Genomic DNA, 18,810 nt, shown 5'->3' with positions numbered 1-18,810 from the left:
TATATACACGCCAATGTCAAACTCTTGTATTCATGTATTATTAGGAAGTGAGCGTAATAGAGAATATACATAGGAAAGTATACTATATTCTTCATATCAACTGGTACATTATATTTATACAAGAAGATTAGACTCTCATCAGCTCCACTAACCGTCTAACAAACTAACAACCTCAGCATAACCAATCCTAATAGTCTAATTGCCTCCTCATGCACACGTGTTGCATTGATAGTAATCTAACATTCCCCCTACTCTTTCTTTTCTCCTCTTTGACTACAATCTAACATTCCCTCTACTTTTCCTTCTTGATGAAAAGATGAACACTTGAATCGGAAGTGCCAATGCTTCCTTTCGTTCGATTTGAATCGGAAGTGCCGATGCTTCCTTCCGTTCGATTTGAATCGAAAGTGTCGATGCTTCCCTCCGTTCGACTTGAATCGGAAGTGCCGATGCTTCCTTCCGTTCACTTGAATCGGAAGTGTCGATGCTTCCTTCCGTTCGATTTGAATCGGAAGTGTCGATGCTTTCTTCTGTTCGATTTGAATCGGAAGTGCCGATGCTTTCTTCCATTCGATTTGAATCGGAAGTGTATCGGAAATACCAATGCTTCCCTCCGTTCGACTTGAATCGATGCAAACTTTTGATGTGAATGAACATTCAACAAAAAATTCTAAAAGAAAAACCTATTCTATAACAACAATGTGAAACAAACCAAACACCAGCAACATCATTGAAACATTTGGTCTACATCACCACAAAGTAAGTTGAACATAGTTCCCTTGCGGTCGAAATGATGTTGAATCAACAGGCAACCCAAGCTCTTCTTTTGCTTCTACTGTATCGTGACCAGCGTCCTGCAGATTATATGCACGGAGCTTGTGGCCCAAACTGATTCCCATGCCTTCATGCCCACGAAGGTATACCAAAACACCCCTGCCAGCAGCCTCGATCTGTTTCATTGCAAGGCCAAGCTGATTCCCACAGTCGCATCTAGTGGATCCAAATATGTCTCCCGTGAGGCATTCCGTGTGAACCCTGACAAGAATATCTTGTCCATCTCCAATCTCACCCTTAACCATAGCTATATGCTCAATCCCATCCAATATTAACTTGTAACAATAGGCCGTGAATGGCCCCCATATAGTTGGTATCCAAGCCACACCAGCGAGATCAATTAATTTATCCCTCTTTCTCCTATATCTGATTAAATCAGCAATGGATACGATTTTTAAGTTGTTCCACTCAGCAATTTGATGAAGCTTTGGTAATCTAGCCATGGATCCATTATCATCGACAACCTCACAGAGAATTGCAACAGGGTCCAGCCCATCTAGCACTGTAAGATCAACAGAAGCTTCAGTATGCCAAGCCCTTTTCAGGACCCTTCCTTCCCTGTACTTCAGTGGGAAAATGTGACCCGGGCGGTTGAAATCCTCTGGCTTGGAATCTCCAGAAGCAAGGGCCAACACTGTTGTTGCTCTAACATGAGCTGATACACCAGTTGTAGTACCATGTTTTGCATCCACTGTAACTCTGAATGTAGTGCAGAGTTTCTCTTCATTTTCTCTTTGATTCACCATCAAAGGAAGTTGCAGTCTCTCTAGATCTTCCTCTAGCATGCTCGGTTCTTCTGGAGCATCATCTTCCAAATCAGCCCATCGAACATGCGTCTCGGCGATCTTTTTGGTTTCTTGAGGAGTTGGTGCCTCGACGGAGGTGACGGTCGAAGTGGTGGAGTCAGCAGCGGTTTCAACCATGAAGTTGTAGAAACTAATGGAATAAACGGGAAGTTGTATAATCCAAGGCAACTGAGTCAGCAGTTTGCTGACTAGACCCATTGTGCACCATGAGTGAAGAATCAGAGAGAAAGAAAGTTTAGAAGCGTGAAACTAAAATTCCCAGGACTTTGGCGAAAGATACCATATTAGGAAGTGAGCGTAATAGAGAATATACACAGGAAAGTATACTGTATTCTTCATATCAGCTGGTACATTATATTTATACAAGAAGATTAAACTCTCATCAGTTCCACTAACAGTCTAACAAACTAACAACCTCATCATAACCAATCCTAATAGTCTAACTGCCTCCTCATGCACGCGTGTTGCATTGATAGTAATCAAACATGTATATAGAACTAAATTTGTAGATTCGGGGGAGGGGGATGGCAGTGATGAAGATTATTTTGAGATCCATCCTCTTGAGTTGTTTAAAGGGTGTTGTGAAACTGGAAAGCAAGTCGAAGAAGGAAGATTCAAAGCAAAGTTTATTCACAAGGTTTTACCTGTTAGACTTAAGTGATCCAAGCTCGATGTTTTCGGAAGATTCATCGACCTCGTTCTATGGTTTTAATCTTCATGTGTTTACACTTGGGGAGCTAAAAGTGATAATACATAACTTTTAATCGACTAATTTTCTGGGTGAAAGTGGGATTGGAAAGGTTTATATATGTACATCTTTTCCAAAACCTTCTGTAATAGTAGAATGTAGAAGATGAAGTAAATCAGGGAAGTAATTTTTTTAAAAAGATGTTTGTGTGTTTCCATATAAATAAAAATAGAGAAAATCGCCTCAGTGACCAAAAATGCATAATATACGATTTTAACCAACTTTTTTCGGATTTGCCAAAATGACCAACAAAATCGCAATGCGATCGCTAATTCGCAACGCGATCTCCATTATCGCAAATTCGCGTTGCATTTCGCGTTGCGATAGTTGGAAATCGCGTTGCGATGATCTACAGTGTCGTTGCGATTTTCTCAATTTGCAATGCGAATAAGTAAATCGCAACGCGAATTGGGAATGCGATACTGACTATCGCAATGCGATACTATCGCAATGCGATAATACAAAATCGCAACGAGATATTGACTTTCGCAACGCGATTTACATAGCGCCATTCGTATTAACGCGTATTTTTTTTTTCAAATTCCAAACACGAATTTTTTCTTAATAAATCAGAAACTGAACCGTCCACAATAATCGCAACTCATAACCTCAAACCCAAAATCACAACACTCAGTCTCATCTCCATCTCTCACTCTCTACGGTGAAATCTGTCCCCATCTCCGAAGATTTCCGTCTCCATCGCCGGCGAAATCCCTCACAACCATTCACAGTCAAAAATCCCTCACAATCATTCAGAAATGGAAAATCAACCTCCGAGGGTTAGTTTTGTTTTATTTTTATTTTGAAATTTTTGCATTATTTTAGGTTTTTCATATTGAGATTGATGATAAGTTTAATGGTAATTTCAATAATAGATTAACCATTTCACTTAGATTTCTTATTAAATTCATTCGATTGCTGCCAATACTGTTAAACTGTTTAGCCTGTGAAGTTAGTATTTGTCTTTGTTTTGTCTTTTGGTTGAAGTAATGCAGAAGAAGAATAGTTTCGAGAATGAAAATCGTAATGCGGAAATAACTATCGCAACGAGAGAATCGCAACGGAAAATAAAAATCGCAACGCGAAACCAAAATCGCATTGCGATTCTCTCGTTGCGATTTTCATTTCGCGTTGCGATTTTCATTTCGCGTTGCGATTCTCTCGTTGCGATAGTCATTTCGCGTTGCGATTCTCATTATCTCGTTGCGATTTTCTTTTCAACCAAAAGACAAAACAGTGTTGCAAATTTTAGTTTCAAGAATAAACTACTATTTATGTTTATTGTTTTTGGTATATCTTAACAGTGTAGTTTTTGGTATATCTAACTTGGTATGTTTATTGTTTTTGTAGAAATTTTTTTCGGCTTCATTGACATTAAGGAATAAAGTTAGCCTAGCCACTATAATTGCTTCGAAGCTTTCACCTGCACAAAGAAAATTGTTTGAGGAAACCTGCTTCGGGCCATGGCTAAGAGTACAGCATCCGGGTGGAGATGCTAATTTGATCTATTTGTGGCTTCAGACCATGACTAGAGATCTACCGACAGTATACAACGTGGTGAGGAAGAGATATGGTTTCATTTTCCACCGGCGTATATTTGTTTTGGGCGGAAGGAGTTCTGCTTAATCACTGGTCTATGATTCGGACACGATGATGTAGGCTGGTACACTCGTCATATCACCCGCCCATCATGGTTATCCAGGGTTTTTCCTGATGAGTCAATAGAGAAGTCGAACTTACACGTCGACGACATGAAGAAATTGTTTAATAAGAAAGATGGTTTTACTCGAATGAATGACGTCGATGTTGTCCGAGTATGCCTTCTACTACTTTTGTATGTCGGCTTTTTAGGCAGAGAGGCCAGACAACCTATTCCTCAGGAGCTAATATTATTGGTAGATGACCTAAATGCATGGAATCTGTTTCCGTGGGGTTCGTATATATGAAAAGCTACATGGACTAAGTTGTCGTCTGCCTTTGATGACCGCAAAAGTTTGCGGGGCGATGGGTCGAAATACACTTTGTCAGACTTTGTTTGGGCCTTTAAGGTAAGAATTTCTATATAATGTTTTCAAAATTATAATTAATTATTTAACAATTACTAATGTTTGTTATTATATTGTTTGTAGATTTGGATATTCGAGGCCTTTCCCGCCATGAAGACATATGCAATAAAAACTTCAAATGATATTCCCAGGGCTATTTCCTGGAAGAGGAAACGTTTGTTGGATTAGGAAGACTTAATATCATATGCGACAATAAATAATGTAAGTTAACACAAATACTATCATATATAAACAAGTTATTAATAGTAGACGTTTAACTTTGTTTGAGTTTTTATATTTTTAGGAGGCCAACATTCCATTAATTAGATTGACACCCACGAAGGCTGAGCTTGCCACTGATTGGTGGCAAGCTAGTCAGCGTTTTCTTGATGGCACGAATGATGAGCAGCCTCCACTTCCTCCACTTCGAGAGCCATCACCTCACCCAGAGCCATCACCTGATCGACCCGACTATACACCTCTACAACGAGAGCCATCACCTATCCCGTCACATCATCGAGCCTCTTCTCCATCATCACCTCATGATAGGTGACCGGCAAAGATGCCACGACTTCTATCTCCCTGTTCTCCACCTCCACGAGATGAGTCAAGGGAGTTACGTGATGAGGTCTATGCCTTGCGTGAGGAGATCGGTACTCTACTCGATAACGATGGTGCATGGCGTGTGGAGGTGTCTACTTTACGTGGTGAGGTTGTCGCTCTACGTGAGATGGTAGTATCGTTGCAGAATGAGGTTCATACTCTACGTAATGAGGTAAGTTTAAGATTTTTCATATTTAACTTGATGATAAATTTACTCGTAATTTCACTTAAATTAACTATTTCACTTAGATTGTTTAGTAAATTTATTCGGTTGCTGTCAATACTGCTAAACTGTTTATTAATACTGTGAAGTTAGTATTTGTCTTTTTGTTTTGTCTTTTGGTTGAAGTAAATTTATTCGGTTGCTGCTAATTCTGCTAAACTGTGTATTCTTTAACACTGTGAAGTTAATATTTGTATTTGTTTTATCTTTTGGTTGAAAGTTTGAAATATATTTATCTTTGTTTTCACTGTTTAAATATCATGTCTGTTTATTTACTGATATTTGTATTTAATTATTTAGCGGATCGATAAGGTGGATGCTTTACGTCGGGTTTTTCTTGCACGACAGAGTTCACGCATCAGACGGCGTGCACATGCTATTAAGTCTCCGTATACCCCAATAGTGCGAAGACACCGCAAGAAGAAGCCCGACTCGCCTGTCATTCCTCAAGAGTCCACTCCTATCGTTGAAGAGGCCCCTATCATTCCTCGAGAGTCCCCTCCCACCGTTCAAGAGGCTACTGTCATCCCTCAAGAGTCCACTCATATCGTTGAAGAGGCCCCTATCATTCCTCGAGAGTCCCCTCCCACCGTTCAAGAGGCCACTGTCATCGTTGAAGAGGTCTCTCCCACCATTCAAGAGCCCGATTCACATGACGTCATATATAAGATTCTTGAGAAACCCTCTGACGTGCCGGACATGATGGATTCAAGTTGGCTCTCGTATGAGTTACCGGCCAGTACCATATCGGTATCTGAAGTGGAGAGGAAACAACTACCAGACACAATTCTGGATAACACCCTTTGGGCTAAGATCGCAGTTGATTTTTATCTACATGAGCGAAGCCAGGGGTGTTTGACTGACATATGCAAGCTCAATGATGATATCTATTTGTTGCTTGATCGGTCTTGGTGGGTTGTATTATTAGGGGTCGAAGACAATGGCTATTTCGATGGAGGGATAAGTCTTATATTTTTCTTATATTTTAATTTGATTATTTTTTTGTAAATTTATGTAAGTTACTAATATATGTCTTTTTTTGTAAAACAGCATATCGATGCGTGAGTGTCACGCCTTCTAATAATTAGGAAACTTAAGGAAAATAAAAGAAATACACGATATATAATTATGTCGACGTCTTTTAATGCCGTTCACTTGAAGAATCAACGAGATGAATCATTTGCGTTGGGCAATAGACAAGCTAAACTTTATCCTGCATGGTGGGAGGTCGATAAGGTTAGTGTTTATTTTAGATTGAGTTTAAAAGTATTCATAAATAAGTGTGCAAATGAATGAATTATTACTTATGATTACAGGTGTTTATCCCTGTTTTAGAACGTAACCATTGACTTCTCGTCGAGCTTCAGATCTCATCCCTTAAGGCAATAGTATATGACAACATGATAAATTACATATCATTGGCTGATTTAAGAGATATTATTAAGGTATGGAGCTCTTATTTGGCTAAATTCTTGGATGCGATAAATTATTGGACTCGTTCTGGAAACAAGAAGCCAAAGAAGCTCAATATTACAGTTAGAAGAGACGAGACCGCACCACAACAAACGAAAAGACCCAGAGGGGTTTGTGGTCCTCTCGTATGCTTGGCGTTCGACCGTTTGATCACAGGAAGTATAAAGTATCTACCTCCCACCGATATAGATAGAGCTGCAGTAGGCTTGTGGTTTCGACATTATATGGCTAGATCGATATATACGAGACGCTGCCTACATGCATCCGCGTTATAAAAATGTCATAAACAATTGGTATGTTTATAGGCTTGTGGTTTGAAAATATTTGGTTAAGTACCTAGAATTCAATAATTTGCTGTTTGTAGGTTTTAGATGTGTAGAAAGTGTTGTTTGAGAAAATGTTTGGTTTATGCAGGTTAATCTCAGAAGTGAGCTGCGTGAAAATGATGTATGGCTGCAAAAGTTGATTCAATAGTAGAAGTGTTATTTTCTCTAATAATTATTGCTTATTTTTTGATTGTTTAATTGATTTGTAAAAGGTGATTTGTAAAAGTTGATTTGTTTAATTGATGTTAATATAATTCTTATTTGTGCTTGTTTAATTGATTGAAATGTAATGGTTGATTTTGTTGATTTCAATCTGCATTATGTTGAAGGTAAAAAAAGTACTATCGCAATGCGAAATGAAAATCGCAACGAGAGATTCGCAACGCGAAATGAAAATCGCAATGAGAGAATCGCAACGCGAAATTAAATTCGCGTTGCGATTTTCATTTCGCATTGCGATTCCCTCGTTGCGATTTTCATTTCGCATTGCGAAATTAGCGTTGCGATTTTCATTTCGCATTGCGATTCTCTCGTTGTGATTTTCATTTCGCATTGCGATAGTAATTTCCGCGTTGCGATAGATATTAAGATGATTGCCTATTAAGTGATAACAACTGAACATATCATAGCAATTTTCAAACTCAAGTTACTAATACATGCTTAACTGAAAATGTTAAAAGTTCACACATAAAATCTACATAATACAACGTTTACATTTAAAAATCACCTAAGTTAACAGTCCCAAAAGGTGAAGCCAGTTGTGATTGGGATTTTAAAGATGATTGCGATTTTGATTGCCTTTTTCTTGACACCATATGAGCTTTTGATTTTGATGATGATCCATATTTTGGTAGAGAAAAAGATGATTGTGATGGCACTGGTGATCCACATGTCAACCTTGTATGACCACTTCCCTTGCACCGACTACATGTCGATCTCTTCTTCTCTTCACCCTTAGACGGTATACGATCGTGACTTTTTGGTCGGCCAGGTAGCCTTCTGTCCATGGCTGGTGGCAAAACTGTTTGTAAGTCATCTGGTATGTCCCACTCAGAAGGATGTGGAATAGGGTAGACAATCTCGGCATAAGTCTGTCGATATACTTCTGTAGTGTAGCAATCCATAGCGTATGTGCTTGAATCATCTTGGTTTAGATGAAGAGCAACTTTTATAACATGGCCACACGGATAACCAGATGTTTTCCATTTCATACAACTACACGTCCTTGCATTTAGATCGACAAGCCCATTTAAGTTATTATCTAGTACTTCAAACAAAGTGTTTGAACATGGTTCAACTCTCCATGACGTTGACTTCACAATACGTTTCGTTATCTTTTTTTCAGTCCATGGTGTAACACGATGTTCCAATGTTCCTGTAAATTTAAATAAATAATACTTAGTAAAATATATGATAAGTTACGAATTCAAAGAAATAATACCTGCATGGTTTCTTTTCTTGTAGTACCACTGTTGAATAGAGGCTCGAAAAAAACTCCATTAACATAGTAATGGGTAATTTCCGGGGAATGACGACTTAGAGCGTTGATTGATTCTGCACTATTAGACGTCATAAAACCATATCTTGCTCCAAGTTGATGTACTCTTGACCAACTTTCAAACCTGACATCTTCTAGTGTTTGAGCACACTGAGGCAAAACACGTCTTAAATAGTTTATATGCTTATTGAAATCCACTTCCCGATAAGCTTTTACAGCATTCCAGTATGTCCATTTGTGTTTTTTTATACCAGCAGACCTTGATTTTAGATTTCTATACAAATGAACACCACAAAGTCCATGAAAAGCATCTGGGAAACACCTTCTAACAGCGTTGTCAATTGAGTTTGCCCTATCGGATATGATTGTCAGATTGCTAATAGGACCTATGCAATCCCTAAGATGCCCCATAAACCATGTCCATGAATCAGATGTTTCAGATTTGCCAACCCCGTAAGCTATTGGCAATATCCCATTGTTAGCATCTATGGCTACTGCTAATAAGTTTACTCCAAGGTATCGACCTTTCAAATGTGCTCCATCAACTATAATAACTGGGCGCATGCAAGTAATAAACGAACGAATCTACAAAATAATATACACAAGAAATATAATCATTTAAATGTGAAATGCATGTAACTAACAGAAATGAGTCAACAGAATTATATTGATTTACTAACCGCAGTACAAATGGCGATAAACAGCAACTCAAAGCGTCCATCTCTATCTGTTTTGATATGAGTTACCGACCCAGGATTTTTCAGCTTTAAATTGTGACAATAAGCCGGCAGTTGGGCAAACGATGCTTCTGGCGACCCCCTCAACAATTCCAAGGCATAACATTTGGCTCTCCAAGCTTGAGAATATGATATACTAATCTTGAACCGAGCATTCATGTCAGTCATAATTTCATGTCCTCGATATACCCTGCCATTCAAAAACATTAACTCAGCCAGAAAACCACCCAACACCTTTTTGTTTGCCTGTCTATGGTTAGGAAAAACTTGGGTTCTTGAACATGTATGTTTATCAATAAAAGTCCTAACTTGAAACATTTCACAATCTTTTATCCTCTTTGCAATCATACGCCACGTACAGTTTTTGTCAATCATACACCTTGTTTCGAAACGATCTTTGCTTGATTTGTTAACTTTTAGTTGATAGCCATCTTCCACACATTTCGTATACAAAGCTATCTTCAAGTCTTCCTTTGTATCAAAACAATCATCTTTCTTGATACGAATAACTTTTGTGTAACAATCAACTGCTTTCTTTACCAACTCTTCTTCCGGTATCTGAAGTAATTCTGGCATATTCCAGTTATACTCCCGTGGCATTTTCTTTTCTTCGGGGACTTTTTCTTCTTCTTTTTCTTCTTCAGGATTATATGAATTACAGAATGGATGTTCAACATGTTCATTCACAGCCTCCACTTCCTCCTCATTATCATCAACAACATCTTCCTCGGCAATGGTTGTTTCATCATCAAAATTCGGGTATTGACCAATATCAAAATCATTACACGCAGGGTCTGTTTCTTCTTCTGAAACATCATCAAAATCCGAGTATTGACCAATATCAAAGTCCGAGTATTGACCAAGATCAAATTTTGAATACTGACTAGTACTCACAATTTTTTCTCTTGGCTCATCATCGTCTAATTGGTCAATACGAAAACCGGAATTTGGTGCTGAAAGTTGATTGGGATTTGGATTAGAGAAAGGTTGTAGGTTTTGAGAAAAACTTAGTTGATTACTACCCGCTACTGACCCAACAATACTACTTCTAGGTTCAACAACATACAATGTAACATCATCACTTGAAACACTAATGTAAGCAATGAATCGTTCAACATCTTCATTGTCGGTTAACAAATAAACTTTACCATTCCTCTGATAAGATAGCCTAAATCCACTTAGGGGCTCTAAATTCAATTTCTTTGAAACACGTAACATTAGAGTTTCATAAGTTAACTTTTTTAATGACAGTTTTAGTTGAAGATTCATGGGTAAAGGCATATATTGTAAAACACCATGAACATTCTCTCATGACCCTCTAAAACACAAATCTATCCAAACATGATCAACATTAGATGATTTCATGGTTGTAAATTAATTTACTAAATAAACGAGCTGCGAAACTAAGACCTGTTGCCGGATGGGGAAGGATGTAGGAACGGATGTCGCCGGAGAGAGTGATAGATGGAGATGGAATGAGTTGCGATTTAGGGATTTAGGTTATGAGTTGTTGCTTCTGCGTAGATATATACACAAAAAATTTGTGTTGCGAAACTAAAACCTATTGCGAACTTTGAAAATCGCATTGCGATTCTGTATTATCTCGTTGCGAAAGTAAGTATCGCGTTGCGATTTTCCTAATTCGCAATACGAATAAGTAAATCGCAATGCGAATTTGGAAAATCGCAATGCGATACTGACTATCGCAACGAGATAATACAAAATCGCAACGAGATTCTGACTTTCGCAACGAGATTCTGAAAATCGCAATCATCTTCAAAATCCCAATCACAACCGGCTTCACCTTTTGGGACTGTTAACTTAGGTGATTTTTAAATGCAAACGTTGTATTATGTGTATTTTATGTGTGCACTTTTAACATTTTCAGTTAGGCATGTATTAGTAACTTGAGTTTGAACATTGCTATGATCTGTTCAGTTGTTATCACTTATTAGACATTCATTTGACTATCGCAACGGGGAAATCGCAACGCGAAAATGGCTATCGCAATTCGAAATGAAAAATCGCAACGCGAAAATGGCTATCGCAACTAGAAAATCGCAATGCGAAATGAAAATCGCATTGCGATTTTCTCGTTGCGATTTTCATTTCGCATTGCGATTTTCATTTCGCATTGCGATTTTCTCGTTGCGATAGTCAGTTTCGTGTTGCGATAGTCTGTTTTGCCTTCAACATAATGCAAATTGAAAATCAACAAATCAACTATTACATTTCAATCAATTAAACAAGCACAAATAAGAATTATGTACACATCAATTAAACAAATCAACATTTACAAATCATCTTTTACAAATCAATTAAACAATAAAAAAATAATAATAATTCTTATTTCTTCATAAATATTTGAATCAATGAATCAACAACTTTGTGACCCCGTACATCCATTTCACGCAGCTCACTTAAGGATTAACCTGCAGAAACTAAACATTTGCTCAAACAAGACTTCCTACACATCTAAAACCTACAAACAACAAATTATTGAATTCTAGGTACTTAACCAAACATTTTCAAACCAAAAGGAGTATATATGTTAACAAAACTTGCATTTGACTTACCAATTAACAATGGACACTTTCATAAGGCGGATGCAGGTAGGCAGCGTCTCGAATATATTGCTCTAGCCATATAATGTCGAAACCACAAGTCTACTGCAGCTCTATCTCTATCGGTGGGAGGTAGAAACTCTGTGCTTCCCGTCGTCAAACGCGCCAAGCACAAGCATACGAGAGGACCACAATCCCCTCTGGCTCCCAGCGATTGTTGTGGCGCGGTCTCGTCTCTGACAACTGTGACATTGAACTTCTTTGGCTTCTTGTGTCCAGAATGAGTCCAATAATTAAACCCATCCAAGAATTTAGCCAAATGAGAGCTCCATCCCTTGATCATATCTCTCAAATCAGACAGTGATATGTAATTTATCATGCTGTCATACACTATTATCTTCAGGGATGGGAGCTGAAGTTGGACGAGAAGCCAATGACGACGTTCCAAAACAGGGATAAACACCTGCAATCATAAGTAATAATTCATTTATTTACGCACTTATTTATGAACACCTTTAAAAAATTTAAAAAATAAACACTAACCGTATCGACATCCCACCATGCAGGATAAAGTTTAGCTTGTCCGTTGCCCAACGAAAATGATTCATCTCGTTGATTCTTCAAGTGAACTGCGTGAAAAGTCGCCGGCATTATTGTATAACGTGAATTTTTTTTATTTTTCCTAAGCTTCCTTATTATTAGTAGACGTGACACCCACACATCGATATGCTGTTTTACAAAAAAATACATATATTAGTGAATTACATTAATTTTTAAAAAAATTAATCAAAATCATATATAAGACAAATATAATACTTACCTCCCCATCGAAATAGCCACTGTCTTCAACCCCTAATAGCACACCCCACCAAGACCGATCAAGCAACAAAAACATTTCATCGTTGAGTTTGCTTATGTCAGTGTAACACCCTTGGCTCCGCTCATGTAGATAAAAATCAACTGCGGTCTTAGCCCAAAGGGTATTATCCACAATTGTTTCCGGTAGTTGTCTCCTCTCCACTTCAGATACCGGAAGGGTACTAGCCGGTAACTCATACGAGAGCCATCTCTTATCCATCATGTCCGGAACCGGTGGGGGTTTCTCAATACTTCGATATATTACCCCATGTGAATCGAGCTCTGGAATGGTGAGAGGGACCTCTTCAACGATGACAGTGGCCTCTTGAACGGTGGGGGGGACTCTTGAGGGAGGATAGGGGCCTCTTGAACGATTGGAGGGGACTCTTGAGGGATGACATGTGAGTCGGGCTTCTTCTTGCGGAGTCTTCGCACCATTGGGGTGAACGGAGACGTAATAGCACGTCCACGCCGTCTGATGCGTGAACTCCGCCGTGCAAGGAAAACCCGACGTAAAGCATCCACCTTATCGGGCCGCTAAAAAAAATTAATACATAAATCAGTAAATAAACAGACATGATATTAAACAAAGACAAATATGTTTCAAACTAGCATTGTATTCACCCAAGACATTATTCTATCATAGTTCACAAAATGCTCAGATAACATTCCAGAAGTAAACACTTATATAAACATTTAAAAGGATAATATATATAAACATTCCAGAAGAAGAATAGTTTACTTTCGCAACACGAAAGTTAAAATCGCAACGCGAAAATGACTATCGCAACGCGGAAATGGCTATCGCAATGCGAAATGAAAATCGCAACGCGAAATGAAAATCGCAACGACAAAATCGCAATGCGAAATGAAATCGCAACGCGAAACACAAATCGCATTGCGATTTTTATTTCGCGTTGCGATTTTGTCGTTGCGATTTCATTTCGCATTGCGATTTTGTCGTTGTGATTTTCATTTCGCATTGCGATAGCCATTTCTGCGTTGCGATAGTCATTTTCGTGTTGCTCAAGTAAACTATTCTTCTTCTGCAAATTGAAACTTGAATGGATTGCATTACTTCAACCAAAAGACAAAAACAAAACCAAAACAAATACTAACAAAAATAGTTTAGCAGTATTGGCAGCAACCGAATGAATTACGAGTATGAAAAATCTTAAACTTACCTCGTTGCGTAGAGTATGAACCTCATTCTGCAACGATGCTACCATCTCACGTAGAGCGGCTACCTCACCGCATAATGTAGACACCTTAACACGCCATGCACCATCATCTTTGCGTAAAGTACCGACCTCCTCACGCAAGGCATTGACCTCATAACGTAACTCCCTTAACTCATCCCGTTGAGGTGGAGGTGGAGAACAGGGAGATAAACGTCGTGGCATCTTTGCCGGTCGCCTATCTTGCGGTGATGGTGGAGAAGAGGCTCGATGATATGACATAATAGGTGATGGTTGTCGTTGTGGAGGTGTATAGTCGGGTCGATCAGATGATGGCTCTGGGTGAGGTGATAGCTCTGGGCGAGGTGATGGCTCCCGAAGTGGAGGCTGCTCATCAACCGTTCCATCAAAAAAACGCTTACTAGCTTGCCACCAATCAGTGGCAAGCTCAGCTTCCGTGGGTGTCAGCCTCTGTAGAGGAGTGTTGGCCTCCTAACAATATAAAAGCTCAAACAAAGTTAAACGTGTACTAGTAATAACTTGTTTATAAACATATGGTAGTATTTATGTTAACTTACATTATTTATTGTCGTATACCGTAGTAAATCTTCCCATTGCAAGGTCCGTTTCCTCTTCCAGGAAATAGCCCTGGGAATATCATTTGAAGTTTTTATTGCATATGTCTTCATGGCGGGAAAGGCCTCAAATATCCAAATCTACAAACAATATAATAACAAACATTAGTAATTGTTAAATAATTACTTATAATTTTGGAAACATTATATAAAAATTCTTACCTTAAAGGCCCAAATAAAGCCTGTCAAAGTGTATTTGGAACCATCGCCATGCAAACTTTTTCGATCATCCAAGGCAGACGATAACTTATTTCATGTAGCTTTCCATAAATACGAGCCCCACGGAAACAGGTTCCACGCATTTAGGTCTTCTACCAATTTGATTAGATCATTTGGAATAGGTTGTCTGGCATCTCTGCCTAAAAAGCCGGCATGCAAAAGAATTAGAAGGCATACTCGGACAACGTCGACGTCATCCATCCGAGTAAAACCATCTTTCTTATTCAACAATCTTGTCAGGTCTTCTACGTGTAGATTCGGCCTCTCTAGCTCAAGAAAAACCCGGGATAGCCATGATGGGCGGGTAATGTGTCTAGTGTACTGACCTACATCATCGTGTCCGAAGTGTAGACCGGTGATTAAGCAAAACTCCTCCCGCCCAAAACACGTATACGCCGGTGGAAAATCAAATCATATCTCTTCATCACGGCATTGTATAGTCTCTGGTAGATCGCTAGTCATGGTTTGAAGAAACAAGTGTGTCAACATCGCATCTCCACCGGGATGTTGTACTTTCAGCCATGGCCCGAAGCATGTATCCTCAAACATTTTTCTTTGTGCAGGTGAAAGCTTCGACGCAATTGTTTTGGCCAGGCTGACTTTATTTCTTAAGGTCAATTGAGCCGAATAAAAGTTCCACAAAAATAATAAACATACTAAGTTAGATATACCAAAAACTACACTGTGAAGATATACCAAAAACAATAATAAACATAAAGAGTAGTAGTTTATTCTTCAAACTTAAATTTGCAACACTGTGAATTTCGTATTTGTTTTTGTTTTTTGGTTGAAGTAATGCAATTCATTCAAGTTTCAATTTGCAGAAGAATAATAGTTTCTAAAAATGAAAATCGCAACACGAAAATGACTATCGCAACGCGAATTTGATTATTGCAACGAGAGAATCGCAACGCGAAACTAAAATCGCGTTGCGATTTGCATTTCGCGTTGTGATTCTCGGTTGATTTAATAAGAAATCTAAGTGAAATTGTTAATCTATTATTGAAATTACCAGTAAACTTATCATCAATTTCAATATGAAAAACCTAATAATAATACAAAAATTTCAAAAAGAAAATAATTAAAAAAAACTAACCCTCGTTGGTTGATTTGGTTGATTTTCCATTTCTGATTGTGAGGGTGGCTCTGAGAGATGGAGATAGACGGATTTCGCCGGAGATGGGGATGGATTTCGTCGGAGATGGGTGAGAGAGTGAGAGATGGAGATGGGACTGAGTTGTGATTTTAGGTTTTAGGTTATGAGTTGCGATTACGGGATATATTGTGGACGGTTCAGTGTTCCAATATATTAATATTCGTGTTTGCAATTTAAAAATAAAATACTTGGCCAGGATACTAATGGCGCTTTGAAAATCGCATTGCGATTATGTATTATCGTGTTGCGAAAGTCAGAATCGCGTTGCGAAAGTCAGTATCTCGTTGCGATTTTGTATTATCGCATTGCGATAGTAAGTATCGCATTGCGATAGTCAGTATCGCATTGCGATTTTCCAATTCGTGTTGCGATTTACTTATTCGCATTACGAATTGGGAAAATCGCAACGACACTGTAGGCCATCGCAACGCGATTTTCAACTATCGCAACGCGAAATGCAACGCGAATTTGCGATAATGGAGATCGCGTTGCGAATTAGCGATCGCATTGCGATTTTGTTGGTCATTTTGGCAAATCCAAAAAAAGTTAGTTAAAATCGTATATTATATGGGAATTTTGGTCACTGAGGCGCTTTTCTCATAAAAATACACGTGTCAAAATATTATTAGTGGGGCACAAAGAGGGGCAGAAGATTTCTGTTCAGTTTACATAATATCAGTCGATCAGAAAGTTTTAAAATATATCTTCATAGCCTAAAAAAAACATGTAAAACTATCATAGTAGTAAACCCCAACTTTAAGCACCTTGAGAAGCGTACATATATTATAAGAGTAACCCTAAATAAGTTTACAAGTCCAGCAATGGCAATGTCGGTTTCACTTCCTTCAACCCGTAGGCGAAGTAGAGGAAGGTGGGATCGGTGGCGCCATCTTTGTAATACGCAAACACTAAGCTACCATCATCATGCATGCTTTCCCCCACGAAACTGCAAACGCAAATCAAAGAAAAACGAGTAAAATCGCATATGATGAAATCCGAGACGATGGATGAGAGTTGCATACAATTGAAGATCTTTAAGTTTCGAAATCAAATATTTGGTTGCCCCCTCTATGTTCTTCTTGAACGACTCTTGCCTCTCTGCCTCTAGTTTGGGCGTCAAGTTCTTTATGTACCTTTTCATGAAGGTTACAAACTGCTTCTTGTCGAAAGCAGGTTGCTCCTACAAATTGAAGACACGGCGATTACGGTAAAATATCCGTATATAAATCATGAATCCATAGCAGCGTTCGTTAAACACCTGAAGACTGAAAGTGTCGACAACGTCTACAATCTTTACAGCTTGATCGTCGACGCTTTCATCTCTTCTGCCGAAGGGTTAATTTGCACCAATATCTACATTGACGGCTCCTTGCACAACCCACTGCAATTATAAAAGCCACGTCATGTTGGTCGTAACTTGTAGAAAACATAGCAAACATAAACAAGTAACACACTGCAGGTTGGAATCGGAAGACTTTAGTGTTTTTTGGCATCAATGTTTAAAACTCTATCGTGTACCCTAAAAGAAATATAAGTAAATAATCCATAGAATATAAGATCAACACATCTTCAAGCATAAACGAAATAATGAAGAAGGAAAAGATTCAAACCTTCCCTTCTACTTCCCATAACATTCCATTCTCAATTTCCTTGCATGGAAAAGGAATCTGAGAGGAGTTCATCGCCTGAAATTCGTCAACAATAACCAAATTTAGAATTCAACCATACGGATTAAACCCCCCAAAAGAACTTTTTTCCCTGAAATATCATGTTCTTTTCATAAGAAACACAGAATTTTCAGATATAACAAATAAAATCCTAATAATAGAACTCAGTTACCTGTAAAAAGATCCTGATAAATTAACATAATTGCTGGAAATTAATTAACTTAATGAACTAACTAGCCCTCTCTGATTCTTGTGTTTGGCCTTGGAAATTTGAAAGGGATATTTAATGAACCAAGGCCTCTCGCGGATTCTCAATTTACCAAAGCACCCTTGGTATTTTTCATGAATTTCTCTTTTTATTCTCGTTAATACGTGGACAATTTTGAAATTAAAAGTTTTAAAGAGGAGAAAGAATACAAAACAGAAATAAAAATCTTAGTTGCTTTTCTAACATGAAGCAGTTTTAATTAGGATAAATGGTCGGTGATTTTTTTTAAAGATAAATTACATAAATGGTCTTAAGTGTTATTTTATTGAGTTTTCAATTATTAAAAGTTATAAGATAATCTTTCAATTATAATATATTGTTTTGTTAAATCTATTAATTATTAAAAGTTATAATATAATAATTCAATTATTCATATATTCCAAATTCATTATTTTTGCAAAAAAATTAGTGATTGTTTGAGCTAGACATTAACATGCTCATCGAGATATGTTAAAATTTGATTCTATAATTGTGTGAGTTGTAATTGTGGATTAAATCTCTATTTATATTATGTCATCGAGTTAGTGGTTGAAATATTATGTCTTGAACCAATGCTTGAAAGCAAAGAGAGTACCCATAAATATTATTAAAATATGATTTTATTATATCTCAGTTAATAGGTTATTATTTAGCTTAAGCGACCTTTATTTTTTTATGAAAAAGAACGAGTTTAAATCATATTAATAGTTGAATAATTATTTTATAACTTTTTAATAATCGAAGAACTTAATAAAATAACACCTATAATTAAACGATTATTTTGTAAACTTTAATAAGCGAGAGATTTATTATAATAATACCTTATAATAAGAGATCATTTATGTACTTTATCTTAATTTTAACTACTCATTACCATTTTACCGTAATTTATCCACCCAAGAATCTAAAGCATTAATGTTTTAGATATAAATAATAATTTTTTATTGATTTTGTTAAAAAAATAATAACAAAGACAACCTGGTAAAATATTCC

General features: G+C 37.6%; 1 protein-coding gene and 2 pseudogenes across 1 annotated transcript; 1 reads left to right on the top strand and 2 right to left on the bottom strand.

The window, feature by feature from the left end:
* LOC120162215 overlaps window positions 1-18,810 on the top strand; it is a 28,697-nt pseudogene that overhangs the window by 8,220 nt on the left and 1,667 nt on the right.
* On the bottom strand, window positions 750-1,619 carry LOC120161485 (bifunctional riboflavin biosynthesis protein RIBA 1, chloroplastic-like). The gene has a single exon (XM_039171717.1). The coding sequence runs from the start codon at window positions 1,617-1,619 to the stop codon at window positions 750-752; it is 870 nt and encodes a 289-aa protein (XP_039027648.1).
* On the bottom strand, window positions 16,711-17,770 carry LOC120161484 (annotated as a pseudogene).

Source organism: Hibiscus syriacus, unplaced genomic scaffold (genome assembly GCF_006381635.1).
Source record: "Hibiscus syriacus cultivar Baekdansim isolate YM2019G1 unplaced genomic scaffold, ASM638163v2 tig00111402_pilon, whole genome shotgun sequence".
Taxonomy (NCBI): domain Eukaryota; kingdom Viridiplantae; phylum Streptophyta; class Magnoliopsida; order Malvales; family Malvaceae; genus Hibiscus; species Hibiscus syriacus.
The sequence above is the reverse complement of the archived record's forward strand: the minus strand, read 5'-3'. Positions and strand labels throughout refer to the sequence as shown.

Bases quoted from the DNA above. Each gene is read 5' to 3' on its own strand.
- LOC120161485 (XM_039171717.1), bottom strand. From the start codon at position 1,619: ATGCTAGAGGAAGATCTAGAGAGACTGCAACTTCCTTTGATGGTGAAT.